At 42.7% G+C, this 17,074-nt stretch overlaps 2 protein-coding genes across 6 annotated transcripts in view; one reads left to right on the plus strand and one right to left on the minus strand.

The window, feature by feature from the left end:
* The window catches only part of HID1 (HID1 domain containing), a 94,248-nt gene that overhangs the window by 72,013 nt on the left and 5,161 nt on the right, over positions 1-17,074 (minus strand). Inside the window, exons 1-6 of one of the 2 annotated variants that reach the window (XM_056550180.1) lie at positions 14,230-14,340; positions 11,448-11,597; positions 10,876-11,046; positions 7,701-7,817; positions 3,775-3,881; positions 2,727-2,846 (exon numbers count right to left, since the gene is read on the minus strand). In XM_056550180.1, the coding sequence (XP_056406155.1) occupies positions 2,727-2,846; positions 3,775-3,881; positions 7,701-7,817; positions 10,876-10,986 (455 nt within the window). In that variant the 5' untranslated portion in view covers positions 10,987-11,046; positions 11,448-11,597; positions 14,230-14,340. Of the gene's footprint in view, positions 1-2,726; positions 2,847-3,774; positions 3,882-7,700; positions 7,818-10,875; positions 11,047-11,447; positions 11,598-14,229; positions 14,341-17,074 lie in introns of those variants that run through there. The other variant, XM_056550179.1, reaches the window with a different exon arrangement.
* The window catches only part of CDR2L (cerebellar degeneration related protein 2 like), a 35,728-nt gene continuing 33,298 nt past the window's right edge, over positions 14,645-17,074 (plus strand). For 3 of the 4 annotated variants that reach the window (XM_056550185.1, XM_056550184.1, XM_056550181.1), the window contains exons 1-2: positions 14,771-14,812; positions 15,796-15,892. In XM_056550185.1, the coding sequence (XP_056406160.1) occupies positions 14,786-14,812; positions 15,796-15,892 (124 nt within the window). In that variant the 5' untranslated portion in view covers positions 14,771-14,785. Of the gene's footprint in view, positions 14,684-14,770; positions 14,813-15,795; positions 15,893-17,074 lie in introns of those variants that run through there. The other variant, XM_056550182.1, reaches the window with a different exon arrangement.

The raw sequence follows: 17,074 nt of genomic DNA on the forward strand, positions 1-17,074 counted from the left end.
AATAGCAGGGATAGGAGGGGTGGCACCCCTGCCACCTCACTCCTATGCCTTCAGAGGGATCGTGGGTGTCTTGGACAACCGCGATCCCCCTTATATTCTGGGTCACCATAGACCCGTATGACCCGGAATAGCCGCAAATCGCAAGTGTGAATTCTGATGACCCCCCCGGGCATTAGCGCGGGGTGCCTGTTGATAGATATCAGTGATCACCCCCGTCCGGTCCCCACGCGGCAGGGACCGAAATTTCCATGGACGTACAGGTACGCCCTTGGTCCTTAAGTACCAGGGAGCAAAGGCGTACACCCTTGGTCCTTAAGGGGTTAAAGGGAAGGGAAAAAAAATCACAACACCCTCCTTTATCATTGCTTTTTTGCAACTTAGTTGTACACTTTAATTGGTTTTCTGGCATAAAAGGTCGTGCAACTTATTTATGATTGATTTTGCAGCTTAGGCTCTCGTTTTTGTACTTTAAAGGGGCAAGACTTATTGTGCGCAGATAAGTTTATTGCATTTTACCATCTGTGTAAAAATTGTTGATTTTTTTCCCTAGTTGCACCCACAAATAAAATGTACTATGAAATAAGAAAAAAATAAAAAAATATATAATGTAAAAGTAAATTATGTATATATATATATATATATATATATAAAAGTTCACACTATGTCTTCAAAGGGATTCTGCTGCAATGAAGGAAACAACATGTTCTGTCCAGGCAGTCCTGGCACAGACGGATATCATTAGTGCATGCTGCACACGGAACCTCCGCCCGGAATATCTTCAGACGGAGATTCCATAGTGTAAGGCTATGTTCACACAACAGAATTTCCATGCAGAATTCCACAAAAGAATTCCACACGGACCTTCGGCTACAGCAGAGTCGCATTGATTGCAATAGGACTATGCTGCACTGTGCACATGGCAGAATTTTAGCACCAGATGTTTCTGCCGCGGAAAGTCCAATTCCGGCGTCCGCAGAAAGAATAGACATGTAGCTTATTCAAAGAAATGCATTGCAGTCTATGAGAGAGCATTTTCTGGTGGTCCTAGTGTCGGCATGTTCTGCCAGCGCTCCTCTGTCAGTGGAATGTCCGCACAGAAATTTTACATGCGGACATTCAACCATGTAAACATAGCCTTAATGTGGCCTTATGGTTCTCAGAAGCACTGCGTGAAAAAAAAAAAAATAAATAAAAACAAATGTCCTGCTCTGGTCCCCGATGCGATTTTCATCCTGAGCTGCAGCGTAACGCCTTGGGCCCGGGAAGTCACGCTGAGGCTCAGCGAATTGCTGTCCGCAGTTATGTGCTGTCTTGGTCAGTGATTGGCTGAGTGACCTATGACACATTGGGATCAGGCACCAGGAAGAAGACTGGGCACAACAGTTCACACTACTGCTCACCCAATCACTGGCCAAGTGATTCGCTAAGCTTCAGAGTGATGTATTGGGCCCGGAAGCAGGAAAAGGATCGCATCAGGGACCACAGCAGGATACAGGAGTCACCTTGAGGGAACAGGAGGTGAGTAGAGGTTTATTTTTTCATGAGTTACAGAATGGGCATAGTTCCCCCTCCCCCCCCCCCCATAACCCTGTTAATATGAAAGGAGTTATGCCACCATGAGCATTCATGCCTATCCACAGAAGCTAATCTAACCTAAATGTTAAGGGTAAACAAGACATAATTGTACTTTGGGGACTTTAGCAGTGTCGGCTGTAAATACATTAGTTACCTACATAAACCTTGTCAATTAGATTTTCCCTAATTATGTCATAGCAGATGCCAAGTGGCAACATGTGCCTTGCCCGTTCTATATACAAAATGTTCATAAGTCTTGTTCATTGCAGTTTATAATGGATTTACAGCATGGTGGACAGAAGTACTCAGCAAACCTTTCTGACTTGTAATGGTGTCATTCAGGTTCCACCAAGGTACTTACTGTTTTGATGGCACAAAGTATTACATACAAGCATTTATGAAATGCTCTTGATTTATGCAAAATAAATAAATATGCCCTGCCTTAGTCAGTGATGGGTTAAAAGGGTAGTGCCTGCTGAGACAACTCATAGAGATGAGCGAATTTACAGTAAATTCGATTCGTCACGAACTTCTCGGCTCGGCGGTTGCTGACTTTTCCTGCATAAATTAGTTCAGCTTTCAGGTGCTCCCGTGGGCTGGAAAAGGTGGATACAGTCCTAGGAGACTCTTTCCTAGGACTGTATCCACCTTTTCCAGCCCACGGGAGCACCTGAAAGCTGAACTAATTTATGCAGGATAAGTCATCAACTGCCGAGCCGAGAAGTTTGTGACGAATTTCAGAACAAGGGAGAAGCAGCGGTGAGGTGCTGAATCAGGGTAGGCAAGTATGATTTATTCTATGTTTAATGCACCCCCCAGCCATACATACAAACATTTATATCTCCAATCACTCCCTTTAACATCATGCAGGGGGCAGTATTGCAGAACAATTTGTCACTCAAACACTTCCTTGACATCAATCACTGCTGAATACATATTAACCCCTCCAATCTTCTTTAAAAGATTAACGGCAGAAAAAAAAAAAATACACCACAGGTAACAAATCAATAAAAGAATAAATGTAAAATCTATGTTTCATTATGAGCCAATCATAGATGTTGAAAGGTGAACATTAAATTCAATGTTTTCCATTCCAAACTGAGCAGTTTACTGAGTACACCAATATTATAATCTACTATTCATGCACATACCGATTTTCTGTGGAGCAAAAAAACTGCACCCAGGGATTGCTTGTACCACTGTTCTCTGATGAAGGCGGAAGATACATTGCCTCAGAGAAACACGTCAGTAGGAGTTTGAGAAGTTCTGTCCTAAAAGAAAAAGAAGAATGGGATTTATTTTTATCAATCAATTTTTTTTCATAAATTGTCTTTTTCTACCATGTTTGTGATCAAAAACTTACAATATTGTTCTGGAAGAAGCCGGACACAGTCTTTCATGGATTCCCCTTAACATTATTTTAGGGAAGACTATGTTGACTGCCCCTGCATCTTGAGAAAACCATACTGAGCATCATGAACATTACTAGCCAAGGAGTATTTGGGAGGAGCAAATCCTTAAAGGGGTATTCAAGGATTTTTTTTTATTTTATTTGACTTTGCTATAGGGGCTGTGATGTTCGTATAGTTCATAATATAGTGTCTGTATCTGTGTGTGACTGTTTTCTCACAATTCTTCTGTGATTTTCACCCACATATTTATTTTTAACAGCATAGAAAATGCGTCCGAGACCTGACTCACTAGTCAGCTGATGACAGGGAGCCTGTCTGCTTCAATGGGTGGAGCAATCGCTTGGTGGGGGAGAGATCAATCTGCAACTAATGTAACAGCTGTAGGCACCCTGATTGAAAAACACAGGTCTATTGAATGGATGAAGCTCATTTATGTTTCAATGGGTGCGGTGGCTGATGTGTGGGAAGGAGGAAAATGGAATTATGGGATATGTAGGAAAAGAAGAAAATTCAAACAGAAAAAACACAATTTCACAAAAAGCTACCCACAGTGTTATGGTAATCTCACAACATAGCCATTTAGCCCCAAGACAAGCGCAGATCCTTCCTAAGCATGTCCATTACTGTCTGCCAGGTACGTACTAAAATCTCCTTATGGTGGAGAACCCCTTTAATGGTTACCCCAAAGGAGAACATTTTACTTACAATTTGTTCACAGTCACTAGAAAATATTCTGCATATGGTTCTATTTTCAGTTTTATTTTGCACTTGAAGGATGCTAACCTACCTGTTGAGGTCATGCGTGTGGTTGGGTGTAGGTGAGTGAGCAAAGCCAACACCAGCTTCCCAGATGTACTCGCAGCTGTCAAGCGTGTGAATGTCTTCTGCGGCATCCTACAGAGAAACAAGATTCAGATTCTTACATCACAAAAGGTGCAGGTACGCCATAAAAAATGTTTTTTTTTCTAGAGAATATAACATGTTTATCCTTTAAAGAGTACCTGTTATGATCTTGATACATTTTTTTAATCCTCCCAGTTGTTTTTTTCCACAGCAACCATTCACAGCTCAGCTTACTAACTCTGGTAAAGTGAAAGCCGAGCTGTGATTGGTTGCTGTGGAAAAATCACTATTTTTCCCTCTCACAGTTTGATGAATCTGGACCATTGTCTTTTTGTGAGCGGTTTTTAATAAATGGACAGCATAACCTTTTTCCATAAATCTTTTACATAAAATATTAGATTGTTTATTAAAATCTGAATCATTACTACAGTTTTTTAGACTCTTAGATATTGCCCATGAGGGATATTATAAATCACTTATGTAAAATAGCAACTCGAAGAGTCCAATAAACTGTTGACATCAACTTTTTTTAAATGCGTTTTTGTTGACACCTTGCCCTCCCAATTCCTAAACATTCCAAATCCAAAATGGTGAATAAATTCACACAAACAAAAAAAAAAATGGTCTATAAATCTTGTATATAGGAGAACACATCATCAGACCGAGACTGTGCAATGAATTGGGATTCGAAATGCCCCATTTAGAAATTTGCATAACTGGAGGGAAATTAAGTCCCCATTGGGTTTAAAACCGGAGGATTAAATTTATGGACAATTCAACACCTCTACGTAAAAAAATAACAAATTCAATCAAAAGTAAAAATTTTACAACGATTTTTATAGTTTGAGTTTTAAGATTAAAAAATTTAGAAGGATTAATGGTCAGTATTACACAGACCCCATTCTCAGGGAAAAGATCCCTAAAATACCAGGTATAACTTACCGTAGGGCCCGAAATCTAAAAATTTGTCTTCTTGCACCAAGTAGATTACCTCCCATTTCGGAAAGGGCCGACGGAGGGAAGGGGTTAATGGTCAGGAGTTTCCTGTCTGACCATTGTCCGGGCACTTTCCGTTGTAAAGTAAATTGCTGCCTTTACTGTTTTTGGATTCAAGAATTGGGCAATACCACACTTTTCACTGTGTCCACGGGGGAAGTATTTCCTGTTAAAAATAACTATTCTTGTAGTTCCCAATATGTAGTTTATTTATTGCCGCTGTGGAGTCCAATACATCGGACACACTGTGCAGACGGTATGTTCAAGAATGAAGACACTGTGCCAATATTCGGAATAATTTTACGACAAAGCATTTCATGGCATGTTTACATGACATACGGAAGCGACTGGAAGGTTTCCAGTAGAGATGAGCGAATTTACAGTAAATTCGATTCGTCACGAACTTCTCGGCTCGGCAGTTGATGACTTATCCTGCATAAATTAGCTCAGCTTTCAGGTGCTCCGGTGGGCTGGAAAAGGTGAATACAGACCTAGGAAAGAGTCTCTTAGGACTGTATCCACCTTTTTCAGCCCACGGGAGCACCGGAAAGCTGAACTAATTTATGCAGGATAAGTCATCAACTGCCGAGCCGAGAAGTTCGTGACGAATCGAATTTACTGTAAATTTGCTCATCTCTAGTTTCCAGCTATGGGTTATTGAGAACATTCCTGATTTTTTTATCCCCAGTAGGTTTCAGCTATTGATCGCAAATCCTATTAGATTTTCAACTTTAATACTGTGGCCCCAGAGGGGCTTAAAGTGATTGAGGGTACTACAGTATAGGATAATATAGATTAATATGAGGGGACTATGTGAATAAGGAGGGGATGGTACAATATGTCATTTATTGTGTACCCTATGCCTGAAGAAGAAGCCGGTCCGTCATGTGCACAAATAAATAGAATTTATTTTATCCTGGATTTTAACCATTTCATCGTTGGTGCCCTGCTATCCCCGAGGAAAACGTGGTTTATTGTGTGATATATATGCCGGTGAGCGTGGATTGGGGGAAGGTCCAGCAGATGAAGTTCACATTTACCAAGTTTTCTATAATCGCGAGTTGTGCCGGTTTTAGTACAGCTCAGCAACTGTCATCATCATCACCCATGCCGTATTGAAACAGATTCACACAAGGGAGTGCCTTTGTGTTTTCCACAGACTTGGAAGGGGCCTTGCCCAGCAGGCATGACATCATCTGAAGCGCTGCTGGGGAGAACTTTCTCCTTTACTCTGCTATATTGCATTGAACCCACAGCCTAGAGCAGTTCAGTGAGGGATTGGATGAGACCGCACACACCCACTCAGCTCCGTGCACTGAACTTTACAGTGTGTCAGCTCTGCCCAGCAGCTGCAAAAGGAGCAAAAATATTCAGCACAATATGTAGCAGTATGCACTGAAGGTATTATGGGGGAGATTTATTATAACCTGTCCAGAGAAAAAAAAAGTGTCCCAGTTGTCCATAGCAACCAATCAGATCACTTCTTTCATTTTTAACAAGTCCTCTGCAAAATGAAAGAAGCCATCTGATTGATTGCTATGGGCAACTTTTGCTTTGCAGAGGTTTTGATAAATCTCCCCCTATGACTCTACAGCAGTGTTTCCCAAGCAGGGTGCCTCCAGCAGTTGCAAAACTACAACTCCCAGCATGTTGGGAGTTGTAGTTTTGCCACAGCTGGAGGCACCTTGGTTGGGAAACCCTGCTCTACAGTCTAGCTGAGCTCAAAGGGAAAGGGAACTGAAATATTAAGCTCTATACACTGAATAGAGATGAGCAAAGTTACAGCGATTCGATTCATCACGAACTTCTCGGCTCGACAGTTGCTGACTTTAGCCTGCATAAATTAGTTCAGCTTTCAGGTGCTCCGGTGGGCTGGAAAAGGTGGATAAAGTCCTAGGAGAGAGTCTCCTAGGACTGTATCCACATTTTCTAGCACACCAGAGCACCTTAAAGCTGAACTAATTTATGCGTGCTAAAGTCAGCAACTGCCGAGCCGCTAAGTTCATGACGAATCAAATCACTGTAACTTCACTCATCTCTAACTCTGTACACTGAGCTGAGCTCCCACCTGCATTTCCTGACTTGTCTCTGTCAGGCTGCTGCAGGAGACAATCTGAAAGCAGGACACCTGGGGGCCAAACTTAAGGAGTTAATTTAACAGTTTAAAAAAAAATTATTAAGAATTATATTAGAAAAATTTATCAAATAGGCTACTCAATAATACATTAAATTTCATTGATGGTGACAGATATCATTTAAAAGATATTGCTACAGACTGTGAGCTCCAGTGATCTGTGCAATTGCTGTGGTAGGTCCAAGCAGGGTAGTTCCTACATATCTCCTATCCCCACTGAACTGAAGGTAGGGCACCATGTACATACCTTGCTTTCCTATATAGGAGGCAGAATGGGTGTGACAAAAAGGGCACACAAGTGCTGATATAATGTCATTTGAGAAAAACTGGGAGAACAAGCAACGCCATGACATACCAACATGACAGGTCTAACAGAGGAAAAAACACTTTGTAAAAACTTAGATAAACATTGAGAATAGAGATGAGCGAACTTACAGTAAATTCGATTCGTCACGAACTTCTCGGCTCGGCAGTTGATGACTTATCCTGCATAAATGAGTTCAGCCTTCAGGTGCTCCGGTGGGCTGGAAAAGGTGGATACAGTCCTAGGAAAGAGTCTCCTAGGACTGTATCCACCTTTTCCAGCCCACGGGAGCACCTGAAAGCTGAACTCATTTACGCAGGAAAAGTCATCAACTGCCGAGCTGAGAAGTTTGTGACGAATCGAATTTACTGTAAGTTCGCTCATCTCTAATTGAGAAAGTATTTTTAAGAATAAACTAGTCGGGGGTAGCTCTCACCGTCCCACTCCTCTTGTGACTCTGCACTGTAAAATCAGGACAGAAGAGAAGATCAGCAACGGCAAGGAGGAGAGATTCCGCCAGGGGACGCGATCCATCATCCTCATCTTCATCATCCTAAAAGACATGGGCTGGAAGTAAACTCCTTGTGATAAATAATATGCAGCACACATTAAGGGTCTATTCACACGTACAGTATTCTGCGCAGATTTGATGCGCAGGATTTCAAGCTGTGTTCAGTCAGTCAGTTTACATTGAATTCTGCAGCAGAAATACTGTACGTGTGAATAGACTCTAAAGGGTTAATCCAGTATCAGAAAAGGGTATTTAAATAGACCTGTCAGGACTGGACATATTTTTTACTTGAGGTCACAGGCTGTTCTGGCTTCAGTAGGATTTTGTTTGAAATACTCTCGACAAAAACTTGTGTAGTCCTTTTATGTTCAGTGTGGTGTTGTCTCAGGAGCTCTCTGGCTCCCCCCTCTCTCCTGAGACAAAACAATCATCTGCTGTCTCAGGAGGAGTGGCTGGATCTTGTCGTTCCCGTCCCAGCCCCGCCCCCTCCCGAGTGATGTCACCACCGGTGATCAGACCCTACAGTCTACATCACCATCTCACTGTCATACACACATTTTTATTGGGACAATAAAGGGGTACTCTGCCCCTAGACATCTTATCCCCATCCAAAGGATAGGAGATAAGACTTCTGATCGTGGGGGGTCCACATGTGTGACGTCACGCGTGGTGGCCATCACGCCCCCTCCCATAGACTTGCAATGAGGGGGCGTGGTGTGACATCACGACCCTGCTGCCAAGCGTTCGGAACAAAATATTTTGAATGCTGGGGCAGCAGAGTAACCCTTTAAGGGAAGAATCAGGTGTATTTTAAGGTTATACAGCAGCACTGGGAATGCTGTGAGAGGAGGGGTACAGTTCCTTGCAAGTATTTACTCCCCCTTTGGACTTTTTGCCCATTTTGCTTCTAATTAGAGATGAGCGAACTTACAGTAAATTCGATTCGTCACGAACTTCTCGGCTCGGCAGTTGCTGACTTTTCCTGCATAAATTAGTTCAGCTTTCCGGTGCTCCGGTGGGCTGGAAAAGGTGGATAAAGTCCTAGAAGACTCTTTCCTAGGACTGTATCCACCTTTTCCAGCCCACCGGAGCACCTGAAGGCTGAACTAATTTACGCAGGAAAAGCCATCAACTGCCGAGCCGAGAAGTTCGTGACGAATCGAATTTACTGTAAATTCGCTCATCTCTACTTCTAATACAAACAGGAATTCAAATGACTTATTTAATCACCACTTAAAAAGTACTGAAAATTGCTAAATATTTTATTGAGACACAAGCAATAACGAGAACACAATAGTTGACGTCTGTTGGAAGAATTTAGGTTATGTCCCGATTCCCGTTGTCCCCACAGTGCAGTGGACGATGCCATATGGGAATGCTCTCATATTAGTCCTTTCTGGAGGGATGTTTTTGGTTTAATACATCGGGTATATGGAAATACTTTATTTGCCATATTTTATATCAAGCCTGGAGGTTAGTCACTAGGCATTGGTTAGATCCTACCCCTCTGACAAAAGCCAAGTTAACATCTAGGTTGAATCACGTTATTCATTTAGTGAAGGGGCTTTTTACAAGAAGCAAAAGGCTAAGCCTTAATTTTAGTCAATTTGTGGCCTGTGGTCCAAAAAGTCAGGTTTACCATCAGTTAGGGCTGGGCGGTATACCGGTTCATACCGAATACCGAAATTTTTGGGCAGCACGATATGAATTTTTCCCATTCAGCAATACCGGTTGGGCCCCTCCACCTCAGGAATGAATGAATCAGCCCAGCGCAGCGCTGTCCCCACATCGGGGAACTAATCATATGTGACCTGCCAGCGCTGTTCAGCTCCCCCCCAATTAATTATCAGCCCAGCAGGGTACTACTCACATATGTCAAGCACTGCCCTCCTTCTCTTTGTTGGGGGCTGCTGGCGCTGGAACTCACTGTAATCCCAGTGGTCTCCAACCTGCAGACCTCCAGCTGTTGCAAAATTACAACTCCCAGCATGCCCGGAGTTGTAGTTTTGCAACAGCTGGAGGTCTGCAGGTTGGAGACCACTGCTGTGCGCTGTATCCCTATGCCCGGGCTGCAAAAGATAAAGAAAATCAACTGTAACTTACCTACGTTGGCCTTACGCTGGGGACTGGAACGTCGGACAGCCGTCAGCCTATCACCGGCCGGAGCGATGCCCCGCCCCGGCCAGTGATAGGCTGAGCCCACTGTCATGCAAGAAGCCGGGCATAGGGATACAGCTTACAGCAGTGGTCTCAAACCTGCGGACCTCCAGCTGTTGCAAAACTACAACTCCCAGCATGCCTGGACAGCCGTTGGTTGTCTGGGCATGCTGGGAGTTTTAGTTTTGCAACATCTGGAGGTCCGCAGGTTGGAGACCACTGGCGTACAGTGAGTTCCAGCGCCAGCAGCCCCCAACATAGAGGAGGAGAGCAGTGCTTGACATATGTGAGTAGTACCCCGCTGGGCTGATAATTAATTGCGGGGAGCAGAACAGCGCTGGCTGGTAACATGATTTTTTTTTTTGGGGGGGGGGGGGGGTGAAAGAAATACCGTTATATACCGTGGAACCGCCATAAGTTACAAAAATACCGTGATACACATATTTGGTCATACCGCCCAGCCCTACCATCAGTGCATGTCTTACGTTCTCCATTTATTCAATTCATGCTAATGGCCGAGTCCTCCTCTTAGCGATCACAGAGAGGTTGTCAGTAATATTACTTCACTGACAGCCAAAATATTCTCTATAGTCTACAATGATTTAAATAAAATAATAATAAAAAAGTCCAAGGAGGCGAATACCTATGCAAGGCACAATAAGCAGGGTGGAAGGCCTGTGAATACCAGCTAATGAAAATCAATGCATTCTGGGAATTGTAGTACCGAGCAACCGCTCAATCAGGAAGCAGAGTGATTATCTTAAATGGGAAAAGAATCTATAGAGCAATAAAACAAATGCATTCTTGGTGGTTTCAGAACCGAGGCAGACAGGTCAGGAATGCTATACGCTTGTGCATCATCTTTTACTCGACCCCGCAGTACCCCTTTAATACAAGTACATACAACAAAGTAGTAAGGCAAATCATTTCTCTGGCAGGTTACCTGGTTGTGCCCAGCACCAGGCACTGATGACCAGAAGAATCCTCTCCAGTCCGGGTCCTCAAAGATATATGGCAGTACACGAGTCAGCAGGCGAGCACAGTTTAAAACCATTTGTTTTTCATTGTCCGAGTGACATCCGCTGTCGGCACCGGCCACCAGTTTTTCCACTGCCTGCAGGGCACAGATATTAAATATGTAAGGAAAACCCAAAGTTCTTAGACGTTCATGAAATAAAAGGAATACCACTAGAGATGAGCGAACTTACAGTAAATTCGATTTGTCACGAACTTCTCAGCTCAGCGGTTGCTGACTTTTCCTGCATGAATTAGTTCAGCTTTCCGGTGCTCCGGTGGGCTGGAAAAGGTGGATGCAGTCCTAGGAAAGAGTCTCCTAGGACTGTATCCACCATTTCCAGCCGACGGGAGCACCTGAAAGCTGAACTAATTTATGCAGGAAAAGTCATCAACTGCCGAGACGAGAAGTTTGTGACGAATCGAATTTACTGTAAGTTCGCTCATCTCTAAATACCACCTGACATCCAAGTGTTTCAACAGGGGTTTGTCAATACTAACCTTGTAACATAATGTGGCCAAGTTTGATGGCGATTCTTCTCGTACTGCACGAATCTCAGCAGCTGGGATCAAAGCAAAGACATCCTGCACAGAGGTGGCAGAGTCAGACCAGAACTGGTCCCAGAAGGCATCATCTGTAGCTTCAACTGGCTGCAAGGAGCAACAAAACAATAGAATTACATTCAGAACAGAAGTGGAAAACCTTCAATGCCCATTTAAAGCGTCTCCAAAACCATAAAAAGCCTCAAGGTTTGGTCATTCAGGTTTAACAATATAGAATAATTTCCACTCTTAAAGGGGTATTCCAAGCAAAAACACACACACACATATATATACATATATATATACATATATATATATATATATATATATATATATATATCTCAACTGGCTCCGGAAAGTTAAACAGATTTGTAAATTACTTCTATTAAAAAATCTTAATCCTTCCAATAGTTATTAGCTTCTGAAGTGGAGTTGTTGTTTTCTGTCTAACTGCTCTCTGATGACTCACGTCCCGGGAGCTGTGCAGTTCCTATGGGGATATTCTCCCATCATGCACAGCTCCCGGGACGTGACATCATCATTGAGCATTAGACAGAAAACTTCAGAAGCTAATAACTATTGGAAGGATTAAGATTTTTTAATAGAAGTAATTTGCAAATCTGTTTCACTTTCCGGAGCCAGTTGATATATAAAATAAAGTTTTTGCCTGGAATACCCCTTTAACTACTTGCGGACTGCCAGACAACTGGAAACATAAGGCAGGTCCGCATTTGGCTCTGCAAGTACTTGTGAACATCCTTGCACAGTCTGCAGCTGCATGGACCTGGGTGAACCAAGACTCGGTTGCCAGAGACAGCAAGACTCTCCAAATAGGAGGCAGATATAGTTTATAAACATTCCTTGCTTCCCAATCGTTGTGTATAGTATACAGGAAGCAGCCATATTTCCTGCTTACATCCCAATGATTACAGGATCGATGAATATTAGGAAGCTGCAGGACCTGCTAAGTCTTAACAGACCCTGTTCCGATGTGCAGTAAGCATTAGAGGGCTGTATACCCGATGTCCTTCCCAGTTAGGACACGTTTACATCAGTGTTTGGGAGTAGAGATGAGCGAACTTACAGTAAATTCGATTCGTTACGAACTTCTCGGCTCGGCAGTTGATAAATTTTCCTGCATAAATTAGTTCAGCCTTCAGGTGCTCCGGTGGGCTGGAAAAGGTGGATACATTCCTAGGAAAGAGTCTCCTAGGACTGTATCCACCTTTTCCAGCCCACGGGAGCACCTGAAAGCTGAACTAATTTATGCAGGAAAAGTCATCAACTGCTGAGCCGAGAAGTTTGTGACGAATCGAATTTACTGTAAGTTCGCTCATCTCTATTTGGGAGCTTCACTACAGACACGGAGAAAAGGGCTGGGGAGATTGTGCCAAAACGGGCATGCATGCCAGTGGCTGTCTGGGCATGCTGGGAGTTGTAGTTTGGCAACAGCTGCAGGTCCACACTGTGGAGACCACTAGCCGAAAACATCAGCTAGTCTAGTACAAGCCATTTTTTGTGCAGTTATATATATTAGCCCTTTTACCAGCAATAAAACATTTTATTTACTTTTTTGGGGCTGAAATTTTCTCTGCCCTGTTTATCCCTTTAACAAATCACGTGATTCAAGAAGCGCGTTTCCAGTTAAAAAGAACCTTCAAATATGAGTGAAGCATACTGGCAGCTGTCAGCAAGTGTTTCCTGGTCCCTTAGTAAAGCAGGAGAATGAGAAGACTTGTGTCGGTACAAAGCGGTGACGCAGACATGACGCACACAGCACACACGCTGTATCAGACAGCTGCAGCTGCCATATGAGTAAACAAAGTTGTGGGTGTAGGGATCTGTGCGGACAGCAATGCTGCAGCCCTCTGCTACCTTTGTGTGGACAATAAAGCTGAATCAGATGAAAACCGATCACATATAGAGGGGTGGGATAAAACCAGAGGAGATGGGGAATCGCATATGCCAAATATATGGCTGTAGAAACTTGTTACAGGCCTTTCCTCTGCTGCGGGGGTATAACAGGTGTAACAAGGAAAGCGAATCCCCATCCCCCTCTCCTTAAAAGGTGGCCAGCTGGAAAAACAGGCATAACGTGTCCATATATTCCACTCCTCTCCAGGCTTTTGCTTCAAAAACTGCAACAAAAAATATGTTTTAGCGTCAAATGTCTGAATTAATTTGCAGCAATGACCAAGTCCAATCGCTGCCCACCAAAAAACGTCAAATCGCAATGGTTACCTGCGGCTGCAAAAAAAAACCTAACATGAAAAAAAGCCTTAATACATAAATACAATAATACAGCATGTAAGGGTTTTCTTCATCCTGTATAAATGACGTAGGCCCCTAACAGGCCTTGAGTGCCATATTAGGCATGTGTACGTTTAGAAAACAAAAAAACAAAGAAAACAAAAACAAAAAACATCCAAGACTATTCTGGGTTATAAGGCCACCATAACACTTCAGTCAGGCTGGGTTCACACTACGGTTTTTGCCTGCGGTCGGGAAACCGCATACGGCCGAAAAAGCAGCCGACCGGAGGCTGCGGTTCACTCCGGTCGGCTCATAGACAGACATTAACTACGGTTCCCGAATACGGCTGAGTGCGGGCGCCGTGATTAAGCCCCGCCCACCCCTCCTCCCAGCCGTATACGGGAGCCGTAGTTCAAATCGTAGTGTGAACCCAGCCTCATTGGGAGAAATGATACCATGGTAGTAAAGAAAAATCATGTGAATTTACATTTAGGGTTTTTTGGTAGGTTTCCTGCAAAACACAGGGGGAGATTTATCAAAACCTGTGCAGAGGAAAAGTTGCTGAGTTGCCCATAGCAACCAATCAGATCGCTTCTTTCATTCTTAAAAAGGCCTGTGAAAAATGAAAGAAGCGTTCTGATTGGTTGCTATGGGCAACTCGGCAACTTTTCCTCTGGACAGGTTTTGATAAATCTCCACCACCAGTTCCTATGGGGGAGATTTATCAAAACTTGTACAAAGGAAAAGTTGCCCAGGTGCCCATAGCAACCAATCAGATCGCTTCTTTAATTTTGCAGAGGCCTTGTTAAAATGGAAGAAGTGATCTGATTGGTTGCTATGGGAAACTTTTCCTCTGGACAGGTTTTGATAAATCTCCCCCTATGTGTACAGATTTTCCATTCAGGGATCAGGATGAATAGAAAACCCAAAGACAAAATAAGGTGGGCAGACTTAGGCTAAGTTTCCACTTTTTTTTTCTAGGTATTGTGCACCAACCGGTACAGAAGATTGGGAAATTGCAGCGCTGTCCACAACTGAGATAAATGAAATCTTTTTCTTTATTAATACATGTAACGCGTTTCAAATACGCTCTGTCCTCTTCTTCAGACATGTTATAGGTTAAAAATCTGCCACTACATACGTATTTGTGACCGGAAATGACATCATAATTTACATACATTTACATATAAATGACATCACAATTAATCAACATAAAAGTTATTTAAAATTATACTGCAATCTCCCTATATCTCTTTTCTAGGGGGAGCTTCATCAATTATTAGAAAGCATGTTTTAACATGTTTTTTGTATTTTTTATATTTTAGATTTTAATATGTTTTTTTCAATCGTCTCATTAAAGGAGTAGTCCAGTAGTGAACAAGTGGTGAACAACTTATCCCCTATCCTAAGGATAGAGGATAAGTTGCAGATCGCGGGGGCCCCCTGCGATCTCCTGTACGGGGCCCCGGCAGCCCGCGCGAAGGGGGCGTGTCAACCCCCGCACGAAGTGGCGGCCGACACGCCCCCTCAATACAACTCTATGGCAGAGCCGGAGCGCTGCCTTTGGCAATCTCCGGCTCTGCCATAGTGATGCATTGAAGGGGCGTGTCAGCCGCTGCTTCGTGCGGAGGTCGACACCCGCTATCTGGCTGGAGAGCCGGGGCCCGGTACAGAGAGATTGCAGGGGGCCCCAGCGGTCGGACCCCCTGCGATCTCAAACTTATCCCCTATCCTTAGGATAGGGGATACGTTTTTCACCACTGGACTACCCCTTTAAGTCCTCTTCGCCACAATGTATTTAATGAGAAAATCCGAAAGGATTCCCTATTAACCAACTTTTGGAAACGATCTGGTTGGTCAAAAGGGATACTTTCCAGGATACAGAGTTTGATGCATGTGTAATCGCTATTGTGCGGAGATTTAATGTGTCTCGAAACACTGTGCGGGCACGTGCATGTTGAATTGTCCTGCCTACGTATTGAAGGCCGCATCTACATGTTAAAAGGTACCGTATATAATATACATGGATGAGCAGTCTAGTTTTTCTTTTCAGATGAAGGTTTCCCCAGTAGAAAAAAACGTGACTGAACTGCACGGAGGGGTGCTGATCCACTCGCAGCATAAACACTGTTTTTTTACCGCAACGAAAGGTACCGATGGTTGTGGGTTTAGCTATACATTGTTTTGTTATATTTCTATTTTTCATTTGCTTGGGGCTAAATGGTTCCTTTTAGCTCTCCTTAAAGTAAGAAGGGTGCGTTTTGGGAGTAATGTATTTAAAATCGGATCTTTCATAACTATGGGCCAATATTTATTCATAATTGTTCTTATTTGTTTTGCACTATTATTGTAAGTTGTGATAAAATTAAACCTAGGTGCACGGTTTTCCTTTTTATTCTTTTTCCCATTATAATGTATTAGCTCTGATTGTTGTAATTCATTGGCTTTTTTATATGCATTACTCAGAATTTTTTTAGGTTTTTTTTTTTCTCCCTAAAGCGTTTATACAATATTTTTGATTGTTCTCTGTAGTCTTCTGGGAAAGTGCAGTTTTTCCTTATCCTCCTATATTGGCCATAAGGAATATTTGTGAGCCATTTTGGAAAGTGGCAGCTGTCAAATCCCAGAAAGCTATTCACGTCCACTTTCTTAAAATGCGTTTTAGTGCATATATTCTGGTTAATACCTTTAAAAATTTCTAAATCAAGGAAGACAGTGGAGGTGAAAGAAAAATTCATAGTGAATGTCAGGCCCCAATCATTATTATTTAAAAATTCTACAAATATCAGTGCATCTTCATGTGTACCCTTCCATAAAATAAATAAATCATCTATAAATCTTTTAAAGGGTACCTCTCATCAAAAAAACTTTTGATATATTATAGATTAATGTATGCAGAATAACTTCACAATTGCATGTTATTAAAAAATATGCTTCTTTCTATTTAATTTTCCACTTTGAAGAAATGACCACTAGGGGTCTCCCTACCAGTCCTGGCAGCAAGCATTTCAGACTCATGCTGGAGTCCTAAACACTACGAGCTGCCAGTCTGCTTTGTTCACAAAGGAGAACACTCAGAGCTGCCAGCCTGCTTTGTTCACAGCCTGTTTGGCTGTGAACAAAGCAGGCTGGCAGCTCTGAGTGTTTAGGACTCCAGCATGAGTCAGAAATGCTTGCTGACAGGACTGATCGGGAAAAATACAATAGAAAGAAGCATATTTTTCATTAACATGCTATTGGAAAGTTATTCAACATTCATTAATCTAAAATATATCAAAAGTTTATTTGATGAGAGGTACCCTTTAAAATATAAAATATTACCATTTAAAAAC

This window comes from Hyla sarda, chromosome 13, assembly GCF_029499605.1.
Source record: "Hyla sarda isolate aHylSar1 chromosome 13, aHylSar1.hap1, whole genome shotgun sequence".
Lineage (NCBI taxonomy): Eukaryota > Metazoa > Chordata > Amphibia > Anura > Hylidae > Hyla > Hyla sarda.